The sequence below is a fragment of the Vombatus ursinus genome, unplaced genomic scaffold (assembly GCF_900497805.2).
Source record: "Vombatus ursinus unplaced genomic scaffold, bare-nosed wombat genome assembly UNPS02009205.1, whole genome shotgun sequence".
Lineage (NCBI taxonomy): Eukaryota > Metazoa > Chordata > Mammalia > Diprotodontia > Vombatidae > Vombatus > Vombatus ursinus.
The window spans coordinates 26,649,154-26,675,105 of record NW_020948983.1 but is presented as its reverse complement, the minus strand read 5'-3'; the positions used below and the strand labels follow the sequence as shown (position 1 = coordinate 26,675,105).

At 35.7% G+C, this 25,952-nt stretch overlaps 1 protein-coding gene across 1 annotated transcript in view; it reads left to right on the top strand.

Annotated features, from left to right (window-relative positions):
• The window catches only part of ZFAND6 (zinc finger AN1-type containing 6), a 41,357-nt gene extending 17,095 nt beyond the window's left edge, over positions 1 to 24,262 (top strand). Inside the window, exons 3-7 of the mRNA XM_027851468.1 lie at positions 6,527 to 6,697; positions 8,466 to 8,577; positions 10,095 to 10,195; positions 21,752 to 21,865; positions 23,326 to 24,262. Coding sequence (XP_027707269.1) covers positions 6,544 to 6,697; positions 8,466 to 8,577; positions 10,095 to 10,195; positions 21,752 to 21,865; positions 23,326 to 23,474 — 630 coding nt within the window. The 5' untranslated portion in view covers positions 6,527 to 6,543 and the 3' untranslated portion in view covers positions 23,475 to 24,262. The remainder of the gene's footprint in view (positions 1 to 6,526; positions 6,698 to 8,465; positions 8,578 to 10,094; positions 10,196 to 21,751; positions 21,866 to 23,325) is intronic.
• Positions 24,263 to 25,952: the final 1,690 nt, after the last annotated feature.

Below are 25,952 nucleotides of genomic sequence, written 5' to 3'. Positions count from 1 at the left end.
CTCTCCAAGGTACTTCCACTATGTGTCATGACTTGCCTAGGAGCAGGCCTCCCCTACTTTCTTCCATATGGAGAATTCCATCAAAGATATTCTGTGCAGATGTTAGGCCCCCATTACCTTGATAAATAGAGTCAGGCCTTTTGAGTAAAAATGCAGATTTGAGAATCGGTCAAATAAAGACCATAGCCCAAAATGGAGGGAGCAGATTAAATGTAGATTCTTTTTTTTTTTAATTTATTTATTTTGATTATCAGCAATCACTTCTATAAGCTTTTGAATTTTAAATTTTTCTCCCCCTCCTTCCCCAAGATGGCGTGCAATCTGATATAGGCTATACATATACATTCCTGTTAAACATATTTTCACATTAGTCATGTTGGAAGAATTAGAACCAATAGGAGGAATCACCAGAAAGAGGAAACAAAACAAAACAGAAGAAAAAAAAGAGCAAGTAATATGCCTCAATCTGCATTCAAACTCCATAGTTATTTCTTTGGATGTGGATAGCATTTTCCATCATGAGACCTTTGGAGATATCTTAGATCCTTGAATTCCTGAGAAGGGCTAAGTCTTTCAACATTAGTCATCATATAACGTGGCTGTTACTGTGTATAGCGTTCTCCTGGTTCTGTTCACTTCACTCAGCATCAGTCCATACAAGTCTTTGCAGGTTTTTTTTTGAAGTCTACCTATCATTTTTTTTCTCATCATTTCTTATAGCACAATAGTATTCCATTACATTCATAAACCATAGCTCGTTCAGCCATTCCCCAATTGATGGGCATCCCCTCAATTTCCAATTCTTTGCCACCACAAAAAGAGCTGCTATAAATATTTTTGTGGGTCCTTTTCCCATTTTTATCATCTCTTTGGGATACAGCACTAGAAGTGCTATTGCTGGGTCAAAGGTTATGCACATTTTTATAGCCCTTTGGGCTTAGTTCCAAATTGCTCTCCAAAATGGTTGGATTATTTCACAACTCCACCAGCAGTGCATTAGTGTTCCAGTTTCCCCACATTTTCTCCAACATTTATCATTTTCCTGTTTTGTCATGTTGGCCAATCTGATAGGTGTGATGTAGTACCTCAGAGTTGTTTTGATTTGCGTTTCTCTAATTAATAGTGAATTAGAGCATTTTTTCATATGACTGTAGATAGCTTTAATTTCTTCATCTGAGAACTGCCTGTTCATACCTTTGACCATTTATCAGTTGGGGAATGACTTGTATTCTTATAAATTTGACTTAATTCTCTATATATTTTAGAAATGAGGCCCTTATCAGAGAGACTGGTTGTAAAAATTCTTTGCCCGTTTTCTACCTTCCTTCTAATCTTAGTTGCATTGGCTTTGTTTGTGCAAAAACTTTTAAATTTATTGTAATCAAAATTATCTATTTTGCTTTTCTTAATGTTCTCTATCTCCTGTTTGGTCATAAAGCTATTTATGAAACAGGCCATAAACCTGTTCTCCATAAATCTGACAGGTAAGCTATTCCTTACTCTCCCAGTTTGCTTGTACAAAGTATTAGCCTTTATATCTAAATCATGGACCCATTTTGACTTTATTTTGGTATATGGTGTGAGATTTTGGTCTATTCCTAGTTTTTGCCATACTCTTTTCCAGTTTTCCCACAGTTTTTGTCAGATAGTAAGTTCTTCAGATGTAGATTCTTAAAGGATATTCACATCCATTTAGAGTAGTTAAGATATAGAACCTCATTGAAAACACACATTATTTGGAGGTTATTATCAAGGGAGAGTATGTAGTTTACATCAAAAGTAGGCAGTTGAAGATGAATGGAGGTAAGAAAAAAAAAACACTCCAAAACAAAGAAAAATTTTGACATGGTTCAAATAGAGTGAATGTAGCAAAAGATGAATTTGAGAAGTTCATGGAGAAAAGGACAAAGTAGAGTCAATAAAGGTACACTACTGTTTCAATAAAGAGCTTGTAAATTTAAGGAGGACAGTGGAGATTTCATATTAGTAGATGAGTTCTTTTATGCTTTTGAGTTTAAGGTAGATTTTTAATAACTTGAGAGTCAATTTTAATAGTACTTGAAAATTTTTTTTTGAAAAGTACTGCCTCTACTTAGTTTCCCCCAGAATTTCCGTTCTTCAACTTCCTCCATTTCCCCTTTAACAAAATTCTGTCATGTCAAAATTTCTAGAAATTTATATTTTTAGTGTCAAACATGTTTTACCTTCTACAAATCTAATGTCATAGTTAAGAATATAAAAATTATTATGTAAGACTGTAATCATAATTCTTATGTTTGACATATACAATTAAAAGTCTGTCAGTCAACTAACATTTATTAAGCACCTGCTATGTGCCAGGCACTTTGCTGAGTGTTAGGAATACAAAGGAAAGCGAAAGACAGCCCTTACTCATGTGGAGTTCATAGTCTACAGTCTCACAGATAACATGCGAAAAACAGTGTACAAACAAGTGTATGCAAGAAATTTGAACTAACGAACAGAGAGAAGGCACTAGAATTTAGGAGGATCTAGAAAGGCTTCCTGTAGAAGAAATGATTTTTAGCTAAGACTCAAAGGAAGCCGGAGGGCAGAGATGAACATTCTGAATGTAGAAAACAGCCAATGAAACTGCCTGAAGTTAGGAAGTGGAGTGTCTTAGTTGAGAAACATCAAGGAGGTCAGGGTCACTGGATTTCAGAGTATATGAAGGAATGTAAGAAGTAAGAAGACTCGAAGGGAGAATGGGGGTTGTGGAGGAGGAAAGGTCAGGAGGGCTTTGAACATCAAACAGAGTCTTAAATTTGAACCTATAGGAGATAGGGAGCCACTGGAGTTTATTGAGCCAAAGGGTGATGTGGTTACATCTGTGCTTTGACAGCTTAGAGTAGACTGGAGTGGGGAGAGACTTGTGGTGAGGAGATCACTCAGCTGGCTACTTCAGTAGATGGAGATGTGTATACCAGTATGGTGACAATGCCGAGAAGATACAGTCAATAGATTTTGCAGCAGATTGGATGTGAAGATGAGAGAGTAGTTGAGGATAACATGGTGGTACCTTTAACTATAATAAAGAAGTTAGGATGTGAGGAGACCTTGAAGGGGAGGAGAAAGGGTTAATGAGTTCAGCTGTGGACATGTTGAGTTTAAGATGTCTATGAGAGGGGCAGCCAGCAGGCGCAGTGCTCTGGAGTCCAGAGGACCTGAGTTCAAATCTGGTTTCAGATGCTTACCAGCTATGTAACCCTGTTGTTTGCCTTCAAAAAAAGTCTATCTAGTTTGTGATGTCCAGTAGGTACTTAGAGATACACCATTGTATGTTAGCAGAGAATAAGGCTGGTTAAGGTGACTTGAGAAACATCAGCCTAGAGGTGAGAATTGAATTACGTGGGTGCTGATAAGATCACCACGTGAAATCGTATAGAGAGGAGAGAAGAATGTGGAGGACAAAGCCTTTTTTCAAAACTCCTAGATGGTGGGTGTGACTTGATGAAGAACTAGCAAAGCAGATTGAGGAATGGTCTGATACATAGGAGGAAAACCAAGTGAGCAATAGTATTACGAAAACAAGAAACAGGGTGATCAACAATGGCAAAAGCAAGTCAAGAAAAGGATGAGGACTGAGAAGATACCATTGAATTTGATAGTTAAGAGGTCATTGGTAATATTGGAGAGAGCAGTTTCACTTGAATGATGAGATTGAAATCATTGTAGAGAATTAAGAGTGTAAGAGGAAAGGAAGTAGAGAGACTTATTAAGTTTTCTTTAGGAGTTTAGCCGGAAAAAGGAGAAGAGATACAGGATTACTTATAGCTTGCCAGGGTAGATGGATCAGTTAGATTTTTTTTTTTGAGGATGAAAGAGACAAGGGCATATTTATAGACAATAGACAAACAACCAGAAAAGAGTAGTGATGATAACTTGGGCAGTCTCTGGAGAAGATGGATAGAATGGCATCGTTTTTGCATGTAGAAGAGTTTACCTTGGCAGGGGGAAAAGATCACCTCGGTATGCAAGTCAGGAGTGAAGGAGATGAAAGCAGCAGTAGGCATCTGAGTGGTGTGTGAGATAAGAAAGATTAGAGAAAATCTCTCACCAGCAGTTGGCTGGTTTTTGTTTGTTTGTTTGTTTTTGTTTTTTGTTTTTCGGTTAAAATATGAGGGAAGTCTCTCAGCTGAGAGGATAGGAGAAGGGGAAACCATAGAAGGTTTGAGGAGGGATGAAAGGATTTGGAAGAACTGCTGTGGTGAGTGGGATAGTGAGTTAATTGGGGGGTGGTGAGGGTGGTACATAAAAGGACTGCCTTGCAGCATTGAGAGCCCAGGTTAGGTTATATAAAATAAATTTGTAGTGGACCTACTCAACACCATTTCGTCATTATCAGTAGCATATGGTAGTGGATCATATTATAAATTTATTAAAGTATTTTAAAGTAAATTTGATTTTTGTTACAAATTGAAATACAAGCAGCTGAACTTTAAGGAATCCATTGTTAATCAGTCAAGAAAACTTTTTTTTTTTATATTAAACACTAATTATGTGCCAGGTACTATACTGAACACTGAGGATACTAAGAAAAAAGCTAAACAGTCTCTGGCCTCAAGAAGCTTATGTTTGAAATAGGCAAAAACTCATATTAAAAAGTATTATAACAATAAAGCAAGGTTATTATTTTTTTAATTTTATGTTTCCTACAAAGTTCAGCTAATAGAGTACTAAGAGGAACTGGAGAAGGTGAGAGAGGAGGGAGAAGGGAGAAATTGTAAACCAATCGCTCTAATTAATTGAATAAAACTATTGCCATGTAAAACTTCATTGACTTAGTATAATTTTCTGGGATTTCACTCTTGAGTAGTTTCTGCTTCTTCAGTACTTTACAAATTTCATCTATTGGATATGAGAATTGAACATTTGTCTGGATTGAGACAAATTTCCCTGGCCTTTTATATATTGATATTGGTGTAGTGGAAGTACTTCTAAACAGAGACCTATTTCTTTCACATGCTGCATAAAATGTAGGAATTTGAACTAGGCAAAAAGCTAGGAGAGTTAAAAGCTATGTTAAGCAAAGATCATAGGATGTGCTTTACTGAATTTCTAGCCCATCACATGAACTTTCTGTATTTTACACAGTTGATTTCCACATCAAGTGTTTGTATGTTGTTTGTATTTCAACCCAGTGAACTGTAGTGAGGATGCTACTATTACTTAATATTTTTTTCCTTTGATTGTTTGACTCAAAAAGACTTGAAGCAGTAGATTGTAGGTAATTATCCAAGAAAAATCTTCCTAAGGTGTAGTTTGGGGATTTTCTTGTTTTTGTTTTTGTTTTTAAATCAGTTATACCTAGGAAATTAAGTGTTATCCAAGAAGTACCTGCAAGAAATTTTCTTGGATAATCTCCATAGCACGTAGGTGGCTTGGATGATGATGGCGTTAGAACTTGATGAGCTCTGTGCTTTCAGGCTGGGAGGCTGACCTAGAAAATAACCAGAAAATAATTACCTCCATCTAGAGTCTCTGCCTATGTTACATAACTTCTCTCTGCTTTGCCTAGGTCTTCCAGGCATTTGGACCATCTGCTGTTTTCATGATTGTTCAAAGTCATTGATTCAGGATTTCAGGGGAACATAATTGCTTCCCTCACAGCTGCTGGGATATAGGACTTCTGTGACATTTTGGATTCTAGCAGGGATCAGGACCCATTATCTTACTACTATTCCTAAGTGTTGTATCTCAGGGATCTAGAAGTCAAACCTGAGAGGTGATATGAATTGATAGAGGAAGTTTCTTCACCTGGTAGTTACTTAAACCCTATGCCAGTAAAATCGCAGGTCTAGCACCTATTCCTCGCCTAAAGTATAGGTAATCGTATATGAACATTTTCCCATTTTTTCCAAAGAATTTCATAATTTTGAATTTTTCAAAATTAACTTCTCCCTCATATCTTAGTTTTTTCTTTAGCATAAATTTATCTCTAGCTATAACTATCCGTGTAGGAATTTTTATAAGGATCCATATAGGAATTTTTGCAAGCGTGGGGAAGAAATTGTATTACTATTTTGTCATAAGTCAGGCATGTTAGCCATTTGTTTTATGGGAGAAAAATGACACAACAGAAGGCTTTTTTTCCACTCCCTGCAATTAATGATAACCCTCAGCTAAATGACATTATCATTCTACTACTACATTATTGGGTTGGAGAAGACCTGGCATCTACCCTCATGGTTTAGAAAGCTTCATTGTAATCTAGGAGAGTTCAAACAGCTTCCCACAGTTCTCAGAAACATAAGAGTCTGAGGTTTATGATTAAGGACAAACTTTTTCCAAAATACCTGAATTCCTGAGCTGCTGTAGTTCTGTTCTGAATTGATGTTTGGGACATAAGGGACTGTGAATTTTTATCTTGTTGGGGGGGAGGGATCCAACTTTGTCACCTAAATAATGTGCTTTTAGAGAAGTAGAATTTATTTATTTTTTATGATACAGAACTAATGTGGAAAGCACTTAGAGTATTATCTCTGAATGCTCCGACTATAATTTTCAGGTGCACAGAAGAGGAACATGGCTCAAGAAACTAACCATAGCCAAGTGCCTATGCTTTGTTCCACTGGCTGTGGATTTTATGGAAACCCTCGTACAAATGGCATGTGTTCAGTATGCTATAAAGAACATCTTCAAAGACAGAATAGTAGTAATGGTAGAATTAGCCCACCTGGTAAGTAGTTCTTATGAGTAGTATACCTATTTTAAGTAATGTGTATAAACTAGAGTCTTTGCTCACTTACTACTACACACATTACATGCATGCATACATATATGTATTGTGTATATACACACGTGAATGTGTATGTATAATATATATTATACACACAGACAGACGCACACATATATATGTCCTTTGGTAACTTTTAACTTCACTCTGGATAATTGTAGAATATATTGTAAATTTTCATGCAGATTTTTGAAAGTATTATTTGATCTGCAAAGTGTAGGGGGTGGGCATGGAGAAGTAGGAGATTTTTCCACTGGAGAGTTTTTATTTCCAACTCATGGAAGTTGTTTTCTGGCTTTATAAGTAGAAAAGGAGTATGTTGGGGAAAGGAACATCTCCAAGGTTTAATGACAATTATGAATGGCTGGTAAAAAAGTCAACAAAAATTCATATGGCTTTTAGCAAAGAGTGTCGATTATCTTTTACAGCATCTAAAATACTTGTATGTTTTATATTGTGTTTCATGTTCTAAATCAAAATCCAGAGCCAAATTAATTAAAATGTCACTGATTTTTCTTTGAGCTAAGATCACATTTAATATATTTTCTTACTTGCTTCAGTTTCCCAAGAGGCTCTAAGTTAAGTGAATAAACACAGGTTTGTGCTGGAATTGTCACCTTAAGATTAAATGCATTTTTTTTGCCATGGATGATAGAACATTTTTATGTTTCTATGTTGATATTTCCAAAAGTGTCCTTATGACACTTAAACAGATTAGTTTTAAATGACTTCTAGTCATGATAAGAAATATCTCTGATATTTCGAATTCATAGCTAAAGCAGATCATTTACACGTGTATATGTGTGTACACATGGACACACACACACACACACACACACACACACACAATCAATCTCATTAAAAGTAAGTCATTTAACCTTTGTCTTGGAGGTAGTTAAGTAGTTCACTGAATAGAACACTGAGCCTGGAGTTAGGAGTTGGGAAAACCTGAGTTCAAATTTGATCTTAAGCACTCACTAGCAGCGTGACCCTGGGCAAGTCACTTAACCTCTTTGCCTTAAACCCTGGAGAAGTAAATGGCAAACCACTCTAGTATCTCTGCTCAAAAAAACCCGTATGGGGTCACAAAGAGTTGGACACAACTGAACACCAATACTGTAACATAAACAAGTAGGCTTTTTTTCTTGCTTAAACTCTTGTGTTTATTATATACATGAGAACTTATGATTAGAAGAGATCTTGAATGATATGTAAGTTCATTAGAGGAAAAATTGCTAAAGAACTTAAGTAGGCGTTAGATGTAGGTATTAGAAATGGCAATAATGTCAGTCCACATTTAGTGTCTTCATAGCGTTTATGAAATACCTGGAAGTATAATTTGCTAGACTGACAATGACATTTAATTCTTACTTCAAACTCTCAAGGTATATTTCACTGTAGACCATTTTAAAAGTTATTTACTCACCGCAGATGTGTGGACTTGCACTAGGTAGATGTTTGTGGATTAAATGATAATAAAATTGGCGGATTTTTCTTCCTAGTTTATCATTCTAGCCTCAAAACTATTATTTTACTTAAAATAGTTCAGTGGAGATCTGTTCAGGCAATATGTGTGTGGTAATAAGTATCTCTAAATTAGGTATTAAAACAATCTTTAATGTTTAGTGGAAAACTAACCTTGATTTTATAGATGAACTCTTGGATTTACCAAGGTATAGACACTTTAATATGAAATGTGATATTCTTACAGCAACTTCTGTCAGTAGTCTGTCTGAATCTTTACCAGTTCAGTGCACAGAAGGCAATGTCCCAGAAGCTCAATCAACATTAGACTCCACATCTTCCCCATCTATGCAGCCGAGGTAAGGTCTCTTCAGGTCTCAATTAAAAAGATAATTAAAAATAAAGTTTATAGTACCTGTGTTTGACCCATTTGCTTCCTGAGGAATGGTGTATAAAAATGACTTTTGCACAAAAAAGTGAATTTCATTCTGGTTGTTTCTGTCCAGGTAGCTGTAACTTCTGTTCCTCATTTTACGTAAAAATTAATTTTGTTTTGAAGTCTTTGTTTTTCCTCTGGTAATTTCCTTATTCCTTGGATCCCTGTGCAGTACTGTTGACTTATAGCTGGTCAAGTTGTCAAGTATTAATTTTCAGTTCTCTTGTGTTTTCTCTGTCCCACGTTCGTGCAGATGTTCATATTTGATGATTTGCTTTCTTCCTATCTGTGAACTGAATGTTGTAGTACACGTAGTACTAGAACTTGGTTTACAAAGAAGGAAACTGATGCTTAAATGTTCAATGACTTGTTCCCCAAGTCACAGGTCTTCATATGATCATAGATCTAGAACTGAGAAAGACCTCAGAAGCTATGTAGTCCAACTCTCTCTCATTTTGCCGATAAGGAGACAGAGGTCCTAGTAGATCAGATGACTTTTTAAAGGTTATACATGTGACTGATAGTCATTACCATGATTGACATTTTGCTTTCTTGAATCCAATTCCAACCTATTTTCCAGTATTAATAAATTGTTTCTAAGGAATATAAATCTGTTTCAAATTGTCCTTTAAAACTTAGTGCGGTGCATTGAGTGAAGATTAAATGAGTTTAGTAAGACTTCATTCATGTCTATATTCACGTATTTTAACTTTGAATTTTCCATCAGTTTAGAGACTTGAAACAGATTTTATTGCATTGTGTTCTTATTCCACAGTTGATATATTATGCCAAAACTAGTTTCCTACTTTCCTACTTTCCTAGGCTCATAAGACCATAGATTACTTAGAGGTGGGAAAAACTGTAGAGGACATCAATTCAAACCCTCTCATTTTCCAGATGAGAAAACTGAGGTGCAGAGAGGTTAAATGATTTCCTCTAGATCACAGTTAATAAATGTCTGAGGCAAAATTTGAACTCAGGTCCTCCTTACTCTTCAGTCTAAAACTTTCTCCACTGTGCTACCTTATCATGACTGTTTATATTGTATGGTGTTCTGGTTGATTATTTTGCAATAAGGGAATGTTGTAATAAATTGCAAATTTACCTGAGTGTTTCTTAAGCATTTATTCATCACATCATTCATATCACCTTTATATGGTACTTGAAGCATGTTACAGATGTGCCTACTGTACCTTCTGATGGAAATAATTGCTAAATGGGTCATTTGATGAAATTTTCTAACTGAAGTACTTAGTTTCAAAAATATTAATTTTCTAGTACCATTTAGATGTGCTAAAAATTACTTTTATTGATTCCATATGTTATAATAATCTACTGCAATTAGCTGGATTGTTGCCTGATTATCTAAAAGCACTAAATATTGAAACGCAACACAAACTTGGACTTTTTTATCTAAAGATTTATCCTCCTCTCTTTTAGCCCTGTATCAAATCAGTCACTTTTATCAGACTCTGTAGCATCTACCCAAGTGGAAAGTACATCTGTGGACAAAGCAATACCTGAAACAGACGACCTGCAAGGTGAGTAAGTGACTGAGCAGGCACACAGATATGTCCCTTCTTAAGGCCCTTTTGTATTTAATACCTTCCCAGGGCCCCTGAGCATATTGTATCACTGAATGAATGTGGCAAGCTGACTACAAGGTTGAAGAAAGCTTTCCTATTTAAGGGTGCTTCAGATGGTACAGTATCATAAAAAGTATTTGTTTACTATCGAGAGAGGAAACTCAAAGCTGAACAAAATTGGCCAACTGGCATTTGCTTAGTTTATGACTTGTAAATGACAGAAATTTGGTTTGTTTTGCGTAGTCCAGGAGTTTGATCAGAATCATTAGTCAGTCTTGAAGCTTTACTTAATTGTCATTAAAACCAGCTGCCCCTGCCATACTCCTTTCTTCAGAGTTTGGGATTCCTTTGGGGTAGGGGAGCCACATGTAGTAACTATGGTTTCCCTTCCCCACCAGTGATATGCAGTGTCAGTAACTCTGGTCAGCATTTTGCATGTTCAGCACATTATTCATAACTTAATGAAAGTCTGTTTTATGAAGATTTGTTTATGATCGTTATGGAGGATGGATTTAGTGGGAAAAGTCATAGTGGCTATACAGGAGGCTATTGCAGTAAGCCAGTTGAATGAAGGTATGGGAGTGGAACCGAAGGTAAAGAGACATTTTAAAGGATAAATTACTAGACCATATTTACTGAGTATAAAAGATGAACAGAAATATGAAGCAAAGATGACTTGAAGGGGTAGCCAGGTGGCACAGTGGATAGAGTACTGGCCCCGGAGTTAGGAGGACCTGAGTTCAAATTTGACCTCAGACACTTGACACTTACTAGCATTGTGACCCTGGGCAAGTCACTTAACCTCAATTGCCTCACCAAAGCAGGGGAAAAAAAGATGACTTGAGGTCATCTTTAGACCTTAGAAGAGACTTTCTTTTTTCTTTTTTTTTCTTCCCTTTTTTTGGTGAGGTAATTGAGGTTAAGTGACTTGCCCAGGGTCACATGGCTAGTAACTTTCAGGTGTTTGAGGTCAGATTTGAAGTCCGGTCTTCCTAACTCCAAGGCCAGTGCTCTATCCACTTCGCCATCTAGGTGCACCTAGAAGAGACTCTTGATGCAGTTGACAGGAAGGGAGGGAATCTTATTTCAGAAGAAGGATGTTAAATTTGGAGAGTTTGGCATCTAAGTAGAAAGTTTTAATATGTAATTTGACTTAGAGAGGTTGAGAGTGAGAGATCAGGATTGAACATACAGATTTGAAGGTCATCATAGAGAGATAGTAGTTTAAGGCAAAAAAAAAAAATTTATATTCAAACTCTCTCACTGAATTACTTGTAAATATAAAAAAGACTGAACTTGAGAACTCTACTGTAGTTTAACAGATTAAAGAGGAACTAGCAAAGAAAATGGAAAATAATAGCATTTATGCTGAATTTGTTCCTGGAAATCATGTCATCCAACTCCACCATTTTAAAAATGAGGAAATTGAGGACCAATGAAGTAAAGTGACAAGATTTTTCAAGATTAGCTGGTGACCTTAGGGATAGCCTGACATCTCTGAAAAACTTAAAAGCCAAAGTTTACACCAGGGCCCTACCCATTGAAATAGTTAGAGTGAAGACCTATATGTGAGAAGTTTAGATAGGAATAGCCTAAACATACGTAGAATAAAAACTAGAACAGCATAATGTCTTAGAAGTGAGATGGTGGAGATGCCTAGCAGTTATGCTAGGAGAATGAGGACAAAGAAAAGACCATTGAAGCCAGCAATAAAGGAGCCTGTTGGTGACCTGCAAGAATAGTTTCAGTAGAGGGAATTAGTTAGGTTGCCAGGGTTATGAAAGGAATGGGTATGTCAGTAAATTTGTATACCTGATCAAGAAGGTGTGTCCTTTAAAGGAAGGAGAAAAATCTGTGAACTAGCATATTTTAAATTTCTTTCATACTATATATAATGGAACTGATAAAATAGAGGAATATTATCTCCCAGCTGATCTTTTTCCCTCTGCAGTCTACCTAGAACTAATTATATACATCCAGAATAGAACTTCAGAGTACTACATAAATAAGAATGGGATGAGATTCTGATATGGGCTGTTAGATATGGACTACTGTACCTCATAGATGACTCCCTCTTTCCTATGTCCAGTGAAGTTGTTTTGGGGTTAAGTCAGCCCTGACTGTAAGTACTTTATTATTATGTTTATTATTATTAAAGGCCTGACTCATTTAAGGAAAAACACCATAGGGAAAATTTGCAGTGTCCTCTTTAGCTGGTTCACTAACCCTGTTGATCTGAGGAGATGGTATTTAATAGTGAAGGAGGACTGAGCTTTGTGTTGATTTCCACCCTTTTCTCTGTTGATGGGTAGGAAGTGGGCATTAGATCTACATGGGAGTCCTAAGCAACAGGAGCAGGGAGGAAAGTGGGCAGTTTCCTTTAACAAATTGGACTCTATCCTACGGTGCAAGTTTCTTCTGTGTCATGTGCTTGCTCCCTTCTTTATACTGTCATTCAAAATGAAATAATGATAAAGTGTTTAAGTGCCCTAACAATAGTGTTACACAAATATCCTTGTTTAATAATTATCATTTCCATGATAATTGGATCACATTCATTGATACTTTCGTTTCTTCTGCTCATATCTAGAGACACTTCAAGATGAGCTTAGATATAGTAATTCTGTATAGCCTTCTGACATTTGATGCCAAAGGAAAAAACAAATTGCCTGTGAAAACTGTTGAACTTAAATGATAGTGATACTAAAATAGTAAATTAGTAAAATAATTTTTTAAATGTTTAAGACTTAAATGTATAAGTATTCCACTCAAGGTAAGTTGTACCATCTTGACCTCATGAGGGATGGGATTCCAGTATTTAACGTTGCATACTGGTAACTGTTTCTTAATTAGAGTTCTAAAAAAGACTTGATTTGATTGTTCAGACTGCTAAACAGACGTGTCAAGCAGATATTAATAAAACTTTTTTAAAGTCTGTTTGAATTTAACTATTCAAAATTTGTCAACAGTGATTTTTAGTGTACTTTTAACCTCACCCATCCCTTTAGATTTAAATTGGTGTGGTCTTTGTTCCCACACTCCCCTCCCCCATCTAATTGCTTAATAAATGACTTTGAGTGAAAAATTAGAATTTATACAATTTCTGTTTTCACAGTAGCATTTAATTTCCCTAATACAATGGTGTTTAACATGTGATTCTCTAATAGACATGGTCCATGCCAGCTGCTTGTTTGCAGTCAGATGAAGTTCAACTTCTACTGATGCCACTTTGCTGTTGCTGTGCTGCTTCTCTGAGACTAAGGACTGAAAGGAAGGGGAAAGCCAGCGTTCAGACTTTCATCTTGACCTGATGTCCTATTTTGTTCCTTACTTTGCTTTTCCTCTCCTTAAGTGACCACAGAATGGCATGTAATAGGACTATATGACATTTATAAAATTGCATGCTATTTTTTGCATTTCTCATAGTCTTAATTATCAGTGAGACAAAAGGAGGCATTTGGCCATAAGTTTCATACCGTCACAGGGAAATTATACTATCATGGGAGTTAGTGTTAGGCTCCTTGGTAAAGCTTAAGTCAGTAATATTTCAGAACTTATTTTGTACAGAGCATTGTAATAGGTGCCACAGAAAGACACAAAATGAGTTAAGGTACTCCATAAGAGTAATGGATTATCATAAATATTAACTAAATTGTATGTCTGTTAGTGTAGCTATTGTGTGGTAGATATAGTCCCTGCCCACAAGGGCTTTGTAATCCTAATTAGCCATAAAAGACAGCATATGCTTGCAAAAGACTTACAAAGACAAGAAAATGAATATAATGCTTATGATGGCAGTTGGAGGTGGGCAAATCAAGGAAAAGGAGGCTTCGTGTAGCTCAGTCTTTCAGTAAGTTTTTGAAGGTAAAATGAATGTTTTTCCAGCAAGAATGAGGGGTGGGTGGAGAGATTGCAAAGTGATAGAAGGAGACCGATAAAAGGAAGACTACCAGGAGCTTTGCTGGTTAAAGCAGAATCCATAGTGAGGAGAAATGAAAATAACATTACTTGGCATAATGAAAGTAATTTAGTCACAAGACTGGCATTGGTTGAAATAGGAAATTTTTACAGAAAAGAGGATAGGTGAAATTTGATGAAGAACTAAATAGGGAGGAAAATGTTAAGTTCAAGGGATATTCTGATTAATGCCTAATTAAAAAGAAAATTCCATGTTCTCTGCATATCTGGCATTTCTGAATAAGAAGTATTTTATGTACAATACAGTTGCTTTAAAATGTGTACAGAGGAGTAACAAAAATTAAATCACTTATTTCTTTCTGTTGTGATTTATGGTTTCCTTCAACCTTCAGTTTTTGGTTTTTCTATCTATATATTTTCTGGGCCAGTAGTATTTTAATCTTTATAGAATGATTAAAAAGTGGAGAGTATAATGCTAAAAAATGCAGATCAGATGATGTTTCTCCATTGATGTGAGAATGTGCCTACTTTCAAGACAGGGTCTTGGAAATCAAAGAGTAGAACTAGAGGAGATAATCTGAAGAACAGGGTCCAGGTCTGGCCATTTTAATGATTAGACAGAAACATTTGGAGCCTGGGTGGGGTAATAGGGTGGTAGAGGAAATCAGTAAAATTGAACAAGATTTCACAGAATTCAGCTGAGTTTTCAAATGAAGTGTTTAAGATACAGTTCAGTGACCTTGAGCAATTCATTTCTTTTTCTTAGATTCTGTATGTGCAAAACAAGTGTGTTTCATTAAATGATCTTTAAGGGTTCCTTCTGTCTTTATCCTTTCATAAGGATAAACTGGAATAGAAGGCAAAATGGGAATTTTAGGAAGAAAAGGAAATTGATGGTTATGTTAATCTGGGAAGTCCTGGGGACTTCCTCAAAAACTATTAATTTCACGAAGATCATTTTACTTTAGAAACTGAGAAGGAATGACAGTTTAAGGAAGAAAATGAGTTCTGTTTTCAACATATTAAGTTCAAGTATCAGTGAAACACCTAAATAAACATATATTTCAAGACAACTGAACATTTGGGACTGCATAAGGGATACAAGGTGAGACTTTAAGGATAGAGATTTGAATATCGTCTGTATAGGCAATTAGTGCTGGCCGAACACATACAAAATGTTTGATATGGTAGCTTATAACATAGTATTGTATGCCTATAAGTAATGATTGTATGAAAAAAGGGAAAAACATTTGTATGTTAACCTTGTAAGTCAGCTCTCCTTCTGGCTTTTCCCTCAGTTTCCCATTCCCTTTACTTTGGCCGAAATGCCTTTTGATATCAGTTGTAAATTTGCTTCCTATTCTTGTAGACAAAGACACATTTTTCTAGTCTCAAGGGGCAAGTAACTAGTTTGGGATGGAAGTGGGGGGTGGGGGTGGGGGATCAATTTGTAGAAAGAACGTTGGGCTTTAGAACCAGAAGACTTGTATCCACATGCTTTGAATCATCAGCCGCACAACCCCCTGAGCCTTAGTTGTCCCATCTTGAAAATAACAGTACTTATACTGCTTACCTTGTATTTTGTAAATTGTAGCTATGTAAATGTAGGTGATCCTGATGCTTAAGGCCTTACATTTCAGGATAGCTTGGTGCTTGTCGTTTAGAAATTTTAAGGTAACAGTGTAGTGGATAGAGCCCTTGGATTCTGAGTCAGACCTATGTTCCAATCCTAGTTCTTCTACTTAATTATCAGTATGACTTTAAGAAGGTTACATTATCGCTCTCTTTATATCTGCAAAATAAGAGAATTGAGTAAATTGATCTTTAAAGTCCCTTCCAGTTCTAGATCTTAGTATTATTCTGTGAGGAAGGAGTTTAGGTTTGGAAATGAACTTGAATTTTTAAACTTTAAAGTTATGGGTAGTCCTTAGGTTTTTATTTTCCTAATTAAATGAAGTAATATACTTAAAGTACTTTGCAAACTTTAAAGCATTGTACAAATGTCCACTGACATTCCTGTGATTTAACTGAATACTGAAGGAGTAATAACACTATATTTGTATGATTTTCATTTAATCATAATAACATACCTGTGAAGTGGAGAAGTACAGAAATTTTCCTTCCCTATGTATGGCCTCACTATTTTTTGATGAAGGAAAGAGAAGCACAAAAAAGTTAAGGTTTCTTGTTTGATGTCACACTCTTATAAAAGCAAGAATTAGAACCCAGTCTTCTGACTGATAGCCCATTGTTCTTACCACTAAGCTACTCTCTGTTTCCTAAATGTACAAATATGACACTTGCTCTCAGTATTTTGACTTGAAAAACTGACAGGGAGCTGTTTGTTTTTTTTTTTCTTCTCCACAGTCACTTTGCCTTTACAGTAGTACTTTATTAATATCAGCAGGTACAAGAGGCAGAATGTTAGTGGAAAGAGATTTTGAGCGAGAGGCCTGGGTTCAAATTCTAATCACTATTTTATTTACCCATAAGACTTTGGGCAAGTTCGTTTAAATTAAAAGGGGGCTCAGTTTTTTCATCTGTAAAATGAGGCTCTTCATGGCCTTTTCCATCTCACATTTTATGATTATGAGTAATTTATTTCATCTCATTGAGAAATGAGAGGTTCCACAAATGAATAATAAATGCAAAAGTATTTTAAGAGTTTGAATGCATAAGGTTAAGCTGTAGTTATCTGGAAAATTACATTCATTAAGCAGACATTAAGTGCCTACTACATAAATATGCCTTATAAAATATTACGCTGAACATAACTAGCTTCTCAGTGGCTTAATCATAAATATGCTTAAGAGTCTTAAAGAACGTAGGACTGTTTACCTTTTTTAGTGATCCCAGTTAGCCCTGAAGTTGGTGATTCTGCTGCTTCTGCTGTTTCTCCCTTGTCATAATATGCCCGTTGCTAACATTCATCCCCATTCAAGCTTGTTTATAGAATTATAGATAGAGAGCAGTAAGGGACCTCACCAGCTATATAATCCATTTCCCTCATTTGACAAATGAGCAGACTAAGGCTCAAAGAGACATGACTTGACCAGGGTCACAAAGGAATGGGATATGTGAAGTGAGGTTTAAAATGAGATTTCTTGATTCTGCTGCTCTTTCCATTGTATTAAAGACCAGTAAGCTTATTTTTACACAAATTAGTGAATAAACTAAGACCAGAGTGTATTTCTACTACTTAGCAAAGGGCATAGGTCTTTTCTACCCATGCCCTTTGATGAGTCATTTTCAGAGGCAAGAGCCATCTTAATGCTTATTTACTGTTTTTCAAGGTCACGCAAAATACTGGCTTTAGGCATATTTTGTTATTGTGATATTGCCACCTCCACTTAATAAATGGAGTGGTAAGAGAAATGTTTGGTATTAAGAGTCAAGTTTACATTTACAGAACCAATAGTACACTTAATTTTGTCATACTGATGTTATGAAAGCAGCTGGTCTGCCTAGAATCTTAAGGGCACTTGTTTTTTCCATATTAAGTGCTTTGATTTGGTTTAAATTACTGTAGATAGAGGATTTAAGCTGGAAGGGAGGGATCTCAGATCATTTAATCCATTCCTGCAATTTTACAGTAAAAGAAATTGAGGCCCAGAGAGAAGTGCCTTGCCCCAAGCAATATCGTTAGTAAGTAGCAGGGCCGTGTTTTGAACCTAGATTCTTTAGCTCACATCCAGTGCTCTTTTCACCATACCACACTGTACCCCTATGAGAACAGGTCTTAAAATGCTTCCTGGTTCTAGATCATGAGTTTTTTTTTCATGGAAACCACCACTGGGAATATTGTGTAATACCAGACTTTCTCTGGGTATCATAAATAATGAAATATTTTCATTTAAAAATAACAGATTTTTGCTTGGAGGCTTTTGGTTTATTGTGTACTACATTCTTTCTAATGAATGCTGTTTCGTTTTCTGCATCATTTTTTGTTGTAACTCAGAAGTTTTTTTATCTGTAATAAGTCAATAAATATATATTTACTGTTTCTATGTGCCAGGCATTGTATAAAAGTGAGAAATATGAGGAATGATGTTGTACAGCCTCTGCCCTCAAGGGATATGCAGTTCTGCTGAGAAGATACAAACAGGAAGAGTTAAAGAACAAAATAAGAGAAGAATAAATCTAGTATAATGCAGGAAATGTCATGATTTGTGAACGCAAGAAGAAACTGTTGACTGCTAGAATTTTGCAGAGAGGTGCCTTTTGAGTGTAAAACTCACCTCTTCTTAGGTCCATAGATCAAGTAATATTGTAGACTTGATATATCTTGATTTTAGCAAGCTTTTGGACAAAGCTGTCACTCTTTTGGATAAGATAATGTGACGTGGACTGAATGCTAGCTGTAGGGATTTTAATGAACACAAGCTAACAGTATGATGTATCTGTCATATAAGCTAATGTGATCTTAGGCAGCATTGAGAGGCATAGTATCCAAAATGGGGGCAGTAGCCTCTGTACATATCACCCCTGGTCAATTCAAGAGCCATATTTTAGGAAAGTCAAGCTGTTTTTCATCTAGAAGAAGAGGATAGGGAGGGAACATATACAGATGAGTTGAAGGTACTGCGGATGTGGGATGTTAAGCTTAAAAGAAAAAATGACTTCTTTCTTCCTCCTCACACTCACCATCCCCCTGCCCCACCTCCTCCCCAAGATAGCTGTTTGAAAGAGAAGAGGAATTAGGTGGTCAAAATGTTGCTTTAATAAGGGTAATCCACTGGCAGTTCTTTAGATAACAAATAGTAGAAAATCCATAAAGATTCATTTACATTTTTGAAATGAGATGGTATTACTTTTGAAGCATACATTGTGATTTGTTTCATTTTTATTAAGATTTACTTTGTCCAGGAAAACCATACATTAATATAGATACAATATATACCTGTCATGCTTTGCATCCTTTATTACCTATCTTAAAGAGTTGTGAAGAAACTATAAATTATGATATATAAGTGTACATTGTTATATTCACCATTGTCTGCTCTCCTAAAATATTAAGATAATGATGTGTCTGTAGTTTGGGTACAAGTGATATCTATTCCACTCAGTAATTTTGCTTATCTGAGTACACCATTAAATATTAAAGAATTGTCTTTACAAGTGCTAATAATTTGTGTACTTTATTTTTATTCATGCACTTCTTTTTTTTACAGGACCCAGAGCAGAGGGCTTTGTTCCTCTTGAGGGTGATCCTCCATGTGGATAGTTAATTTAATTTTACCTGTCTGGTGCTTTTTAAACAGTTATAATGGCTAGTGGTTAACAGAGCCTAAATTTAACTCCCCCAAATAATGGAAGCTTCTGAACATGAAAACCCTGTTTTCCCCATCACAGCCTTTCAGATCTCTTTGCTCTCCTACTCTCCCCTCTCCACCAAAATAAATAAAGTGGGCTTAAGGAGTATAATAAGCCAGGTTAACTAACACCTATGTAGGCTTGCCATTGACAGATAGGTGACTTTGTAAACCTGATTTGAGACCTCTGTTTGTCACCAAAGTTAATAGTATAATTAGGTCTCATTTTTGATCCCAAGTTCAGTAAAAGGTTTTGCATGGGATATCTGTTGAGCTTGTAGGCTCTTTAAATCAGGTTATTTGCCCCCAAATTAAGGCAAACAGCTTATTTAGGAAATTTATTTTACTTATTTGTATTAGCTTTCTCTTTTATACTTTCACCTAGAAATAGTCGTTGTCAGTCAGAGATAATAAAGTAGATATCATGTTGTCTACTGGCCTAGGACTTAGCTTTCTCATTACATGCAGTCATGACAGATCTGTTGGCCTTTAGAACCCCAGATTCATTCTTTTTCATATACAAACTACAATCTATTATGCTCATTTTAAAAGGACTTAATGCAGTAAAAGCTTATTACTGAAGTTTTTAGGTGTGATGATGATCCATTTTATTACAGATTAATTCCTTTTTTTCTTTTTCTTCACGTAAATACTTTTAAGAAATGTGCATCTACCCTGGCTAAACCAGTTTTGATGTTTTATAATTTGCGGTCTTGAAGTCAGTCATGAAGTAGTCTTGTAGCCCCCAAATATAGTACTAGCTGTTTCAGGTTGTTCGTCATATTTTTATTAATGTAAAGAGAACATACAGGTTAGACCTGATTTCTGACTGTCAAGGAAAATGAGATTGAATTTTCTCGATGGTCACAGCCTAGTATTGTTTGATCACTTCCACACACAAAGTTTTTACTTATAGTGGGGTCTCTTTTCCTTCCTCTTAAATAAGTGTAACTAAATCTCAATTTTCCAAAGGGGATATATTTTTCATATTCTGTAAAACTGTCTTCAAGTCTTTATACAGAAAATCAAGTTAGTAGAATAAGTACACTATTTGAAGTCTTCAGTATCATATATTTTTAGCAAGTTAAAATTACTTTGACCTCAGTCATATTTGGTTTAAGTGAAAAAAAAAACTGTTAAATTAACCCAGAAAACTTTTAAAAATAAGTGATCATCACCACCACCACCACCGCTAAAAGCTAATATTTATTGAGCATCTATGCGTAGCATACTTTGCTTGTTGTAAGTGAGAGATACCTGCCCTCACAGAGCTTACACTAATTAGGAAGCCAAGCCAGATACCTCAGCTATTTATTAAGTGCAGATGATTGGTGATATAGGAGTTACAGTTAGGGGACATTGCTGAAAGGTTAGGGCAATAAGTAGGAGTCTTTATGGAAGAGATAAAAACTCTTTAACCTTGAGGCTAACTTTGAAGAAAGAGTAGGGTTTAATTAAACAAAGATAGGGATGAAGAACAGACATGACAATAAACAGCATAGAATATTCTACAAAATAGAATAAACATTCTAGACATGACAATACATTGAATTAATCTGTGATAATCGGAATAAATGTCATTTTGGGGAAGCAACATATAAATGAGTTCAACAGGAGCAAAGGCTTTGAGTTAGGTGTTCAGTAGATCAGGTGGCAGATGTAATCTTTTGATCAGGTTGCAGATATAACCTTTGTCCTGTAAGTGGTAGAAAGCCATTGAAGCTGGGGCTAGGGGCTGGGCGGCACACAATTTTAGTGGTTGTTGCAATTCTAATCTTAACTTTTTTTTTTTTAAAGTGCTTCCTCCTGGAACCATTTCTATTCATTTTGGAACTTTGTCTTCAGACCTATTTCTCTTTCCTAGTTCTTAAATTATGTGGCATGAATTCTTGCCCTAGGTCAGCCTGTCATTTTTGAAACTTGTCATTGAGATTTTAATTTTTAAAATCTCTTGGATGACTGGGCTCAGAGAATCCCTTTTATTTGCATGTAATTTTTTGGTTTTGTTACTGTTTTTAAGTTAAATCTAGTAATGAGAGCATGGTATGGTATATTGAGGCATGGAACTTGGAGTTAGTTGATCTGGCTGGTTGATCTGAACTATGAGCTCTTCCAACTTAAGCAAGTTGCTTCAGATCCCTTCTTATTAGGCCTCGGTTTCCTTACCTGTTTGGATGTATATAATATCTAATGTCATTTTCTAGCTTTAATATTCATTGATTGTGTGACACCAAGATTTTGTTAAATGATCATTTCATCATCACATTCCTGTTTTTGTTAGCTTCAGTATCGGACACTGCACAGCAGCCTTCTGAAGAGCAAAACAAGTCACTTGACAAACCAAAACAAAAAAAGAATCGCTGTTTCATGTGCAGGAAGAAAGTGGGACTGACTGGTAAGAAAAAGAAGGACATGCATTATCTAAGATTAAACTGGATACTTACCTAACAGGTGTCTAAGTGTGGTTTCCTATGAGTGACTTTGGTTCGCATTGTTTTTGTGCCTTGGAGTATTGCCATAAGAGGGAGCAATTTCTTGGAGTGATCATGATATCTGAACCTGTATTTAATGACATTCATAGAACTGGTAATGAAGATTACCCCATATGCTCCCTTGAAAGCCTTTTCCATTTTAATAGTCTATAAAGAATTATTTTTTGAATTGGAAATATTTTTCTTTAAAGAAAACCAAAGTGAAATGCATGTATAGATCTATTTATATAAATGCTTACTATTAAATATATGCAATTTTGGCTATTATGATTAATCTCACTTTTAAAAGACATTGCTCTCAAATTAATCACTTAGACATACAAAGGAAGGCTAATTCCTGAGGTGAGCTTTTTACATTGTATTTTCCATTTGATTGCTGTGGTTCATCTTCTAGAATCTTTGACAGCATAAGAATAGGTGGTGAAATTGCTAGCTCATAGCCACTGGGAGAAATCAGGCATAGTTGTAAAGACCATATTTATTTGTGGATTATCCACAGTTCCTTGTGTTCCCTCACCCCCTGCCCCCCTCTTTCTTGCAGCTGCTAATCTTTTGGCCATTTCTTTCACTAATAATTAGCACCTCTGCTGAAGGTTGGTAGAGGGAAGCAAGAAGAGATGAAATGCAACATCAGTCACAGGTTGTCTGTTACAGTTTTTATAAAGGTTTGTTTTTTTTAGGGGCGGAAATTTAAGCTTAGGATATAATAGTGTGATGTAGTAGAAAGAGCACTGGATTTGGAAGGGACTTAGTTTTGAATTCTGGCTCTGCTACTAACTTCCAGTGTGATCTTGGGCAAATCACTCTCTGGACCTCAGTTTCTTCATCTGTAAAAATGAGAGGATATGACTAATATATGAAATTCCTTCTAGCTTTAAGTCCCATGATATCCTAAAACATGAGGATCTCACTTTTTAGTTTTCTTTCAATATCAAAGATAATAATTTTCCACATATTTGTTTTAGTATTCATCTGACATTGAATTTGAGAGGTATTTTACATTATCATTTCATTCTTTCAGCAATCCTATGGGATCAATCACACAAGATAGGTGATGCCATTTAGACATGGAGAATCATACCAATCAGAACCAGAAGTGGAGCTCTCAGAATGTAGTTTTCAGAATATCATTTGACTCACTGAGTCATGCTTCCCATTATTTTGATTAGTTTAGCAATTGGGATCATACTGCTTGCCCTGAACGTGGGATTTGGCTTGAGATTTACTCATGTTTCAAAATGGTTGAATTGTTGATATGACCTGTTCTTATGGTTAAGTCCTTTCGTTCAGCCATCAGCAGCCATGATGTTTTAGTTCTTTTAGCTAAGATCCTGTGCCTCTAATAGGCTGTTTCTGTTTTCAGGGTTTGAATGCCGGTGTGGAAATGTTTACTGTGGTGTGCACCGTTATTCAGATGTGCACAATTGCTCTTACAATTACAAAGCTGATGCTGCTGAGAAAATCAGAAAAGAAAATCCAGTAGTTGTTGGGGAAAAGATCCAGAAGATTTGATCTCCTGCTGGAATACAAAAATCCTTTTGACCATCTGCAAACTAAATTGACTTGAGCTTTTTTTTCCTAGTCATTGGGAATGTAGAGCAATGTATCTTGCATAGACCTTTTAATCATGCATGTCATCAGAAGAATAGATTTTTGTTTTTGTTTTGAAAATGACTCTGAACATTTATTTCCATTGCAGTTTCTGTGGCTGAAAAGACTTAAGTAAACTTTACAAGTATTATCCTTTTAAGATCATTTTAATTTTAGTTGAGTGCAGAGGGCTTTTATAACAAACATGGAGAAATATTGGAGGGCTGTGCTTTTCCAGTATTAAACATGCATGCGTTAACCTTGCAGCAGTTTATTTTCTCATTGTGTGTGTATCTATAGTTTTTCTCTGCAGCACGATTTCTCTTTGGATAATGCCCCTTATGGCACAACTAGTTATCAGTAACTGAATGTATTTTAATCATTATGGCTGCTTCTGTTTTTCATTAACAAAGGTTATACATATGTTAGCATATTAGCTTCTTTGCACCCACGACCTATTTATGTATGAATCATTTGTAATGAGAGAGTGTGTGCCAATGAGATTATAAGTTTGTGTGGTTTTTAAAAATTCTTTTTGAGTGAGGGGAGGAAAGGCTGTATGCACTTCATTGCTGACTGCAGGTTTCACTGGGATTAAGTTCATCAGTCTGTATGTACACAAATATGAAGAATGATCTGAAGTAATTGTGCTGTATTTATGTTTATCCACCGGTCTTAACTTTGATTAAATAAAAAAAAAATGCAAAGCAGCTCCCATTGTGTTTCAGCATTTCTCAGACACACTGCCAATTGATTTTGACTCTTGTCTCTGATTCTGATTTTCTAGCATAAGGAATGACAGATACCACGACAACCAGCTTCCCAAAAGAACAATGTCTTATCTATCTTTATTTATATGACTAGCCAGGTGACTGAAAATTCAAATAAAATGTAATTATTAACTGTTATGAATTATAAATGATAAAATTCTGAACTTCAGAGGACATTGTCTACTTTAAATTTTATTTTAATTCAATGAATTTGAAAATATTTAAAACACTTTTTTCTCCCTAGACTTCTGACAAATGTTTCCCAAGTGTGTGACCCTGGGCAGTTATCTTTTTCTCCTCCACTATTTTAAAATCTTTTCACCAGAGTAATGACTGGTAATTTATTAATGTTGTTATGTTATCTGAGTATTTTTTGTGTTGCTCTATATTCTTAGTGTTACCAAAGCCAGACATAGGAGATAAATAAATTTTTTGGGAGAAAAGAGTACTTCTTCCTCTAGCTGTTTTCACAGATATTGAAAACAAACTGACAGTTCTGCATGCATTCAGCTTGATCTTAAGGAGCACAGGAAGAATGAAGTTCTCTTGGTCCACCTCAAAGTGTACAACATTCAGTTGGATTTTTCTGAATCCCCCATATTCACTGGAGGGTAGTTTGGGCACGGGGTATGCAGGGTGGGACAGAAAACTTGAAATTGCTCTCACAAGTTTTTGTTACATTAATTTATGACTTTGAGTTTTTGGTTCATCTGTCAGGTAATTTTAGTGTTCATAAATTTAGGAAGGTTTTTCTTCACAACAACCAGGCCAAGGGAATTAGTGTAAATATTATTGCCATTTTATGGTTAATGAAACTGAAGGTCAATGAAATAATGAGTTGTCCAAGGTTACAGGTTGGATTAAAACTCCTCTCTTGTAACTCCAGGTTCAGGGGCTCTTGCTACCGCCAGTGATAGTCTTCTAAGAAAAGAAGTGTGAAAGCAGATTGAGCCAAGTAAGGGGAAAGAAATTATGAAGTAAGCAATATAGCTATTGAGCAACTAAAATGAATATACCAAAGTTCATGCATATTACTCATAGTTCAGGATGGTTTCCAGTTTGTTGTTCAGGGTCCATTTACTCTTTATTTGAGATACATTAGAATCAGTTTGCTGGCTTGGTTTTCCAGCCTGCAGCTATAGGCAAGCATGAGCCTAGCAGTATGGGGTCATTTAATTGTACAGGCAACTTACATTTACTTCAGTAAATCCTGAGGATATTGCAATATTGCAGAATAGCATGATAATTAATTGCTTATGGAGATGATAATTCCTTACAAAAAAAGATTAGGTTATGCTTACTATATTAAGAAAGTTAGGAAAATTAGTAATACATTTGAGAAGTCTTCCAAATGGTTAAAATAAAAAGTTGTGGCACTTACAAGTGGTAAATTTTTGTTGTCTGGAATATTCACTTTTGTGGGGTGCTTTATCAAAACCCTTAAAATGTCAAGTAAATGATACTTTTTTTTTTTTTTTATAATTTAGAGTATTATGATACGGTGTTCCAGGATAGGTAATATAAGAAACTTTTTAGTGGTCAGGGAAACTTGGAACAAGGATGGTGGTTGGGAGAGAGAATATCTCATGTGTGTTCAAGGATCATTGTATCTAAATGTGAATATTGTCAG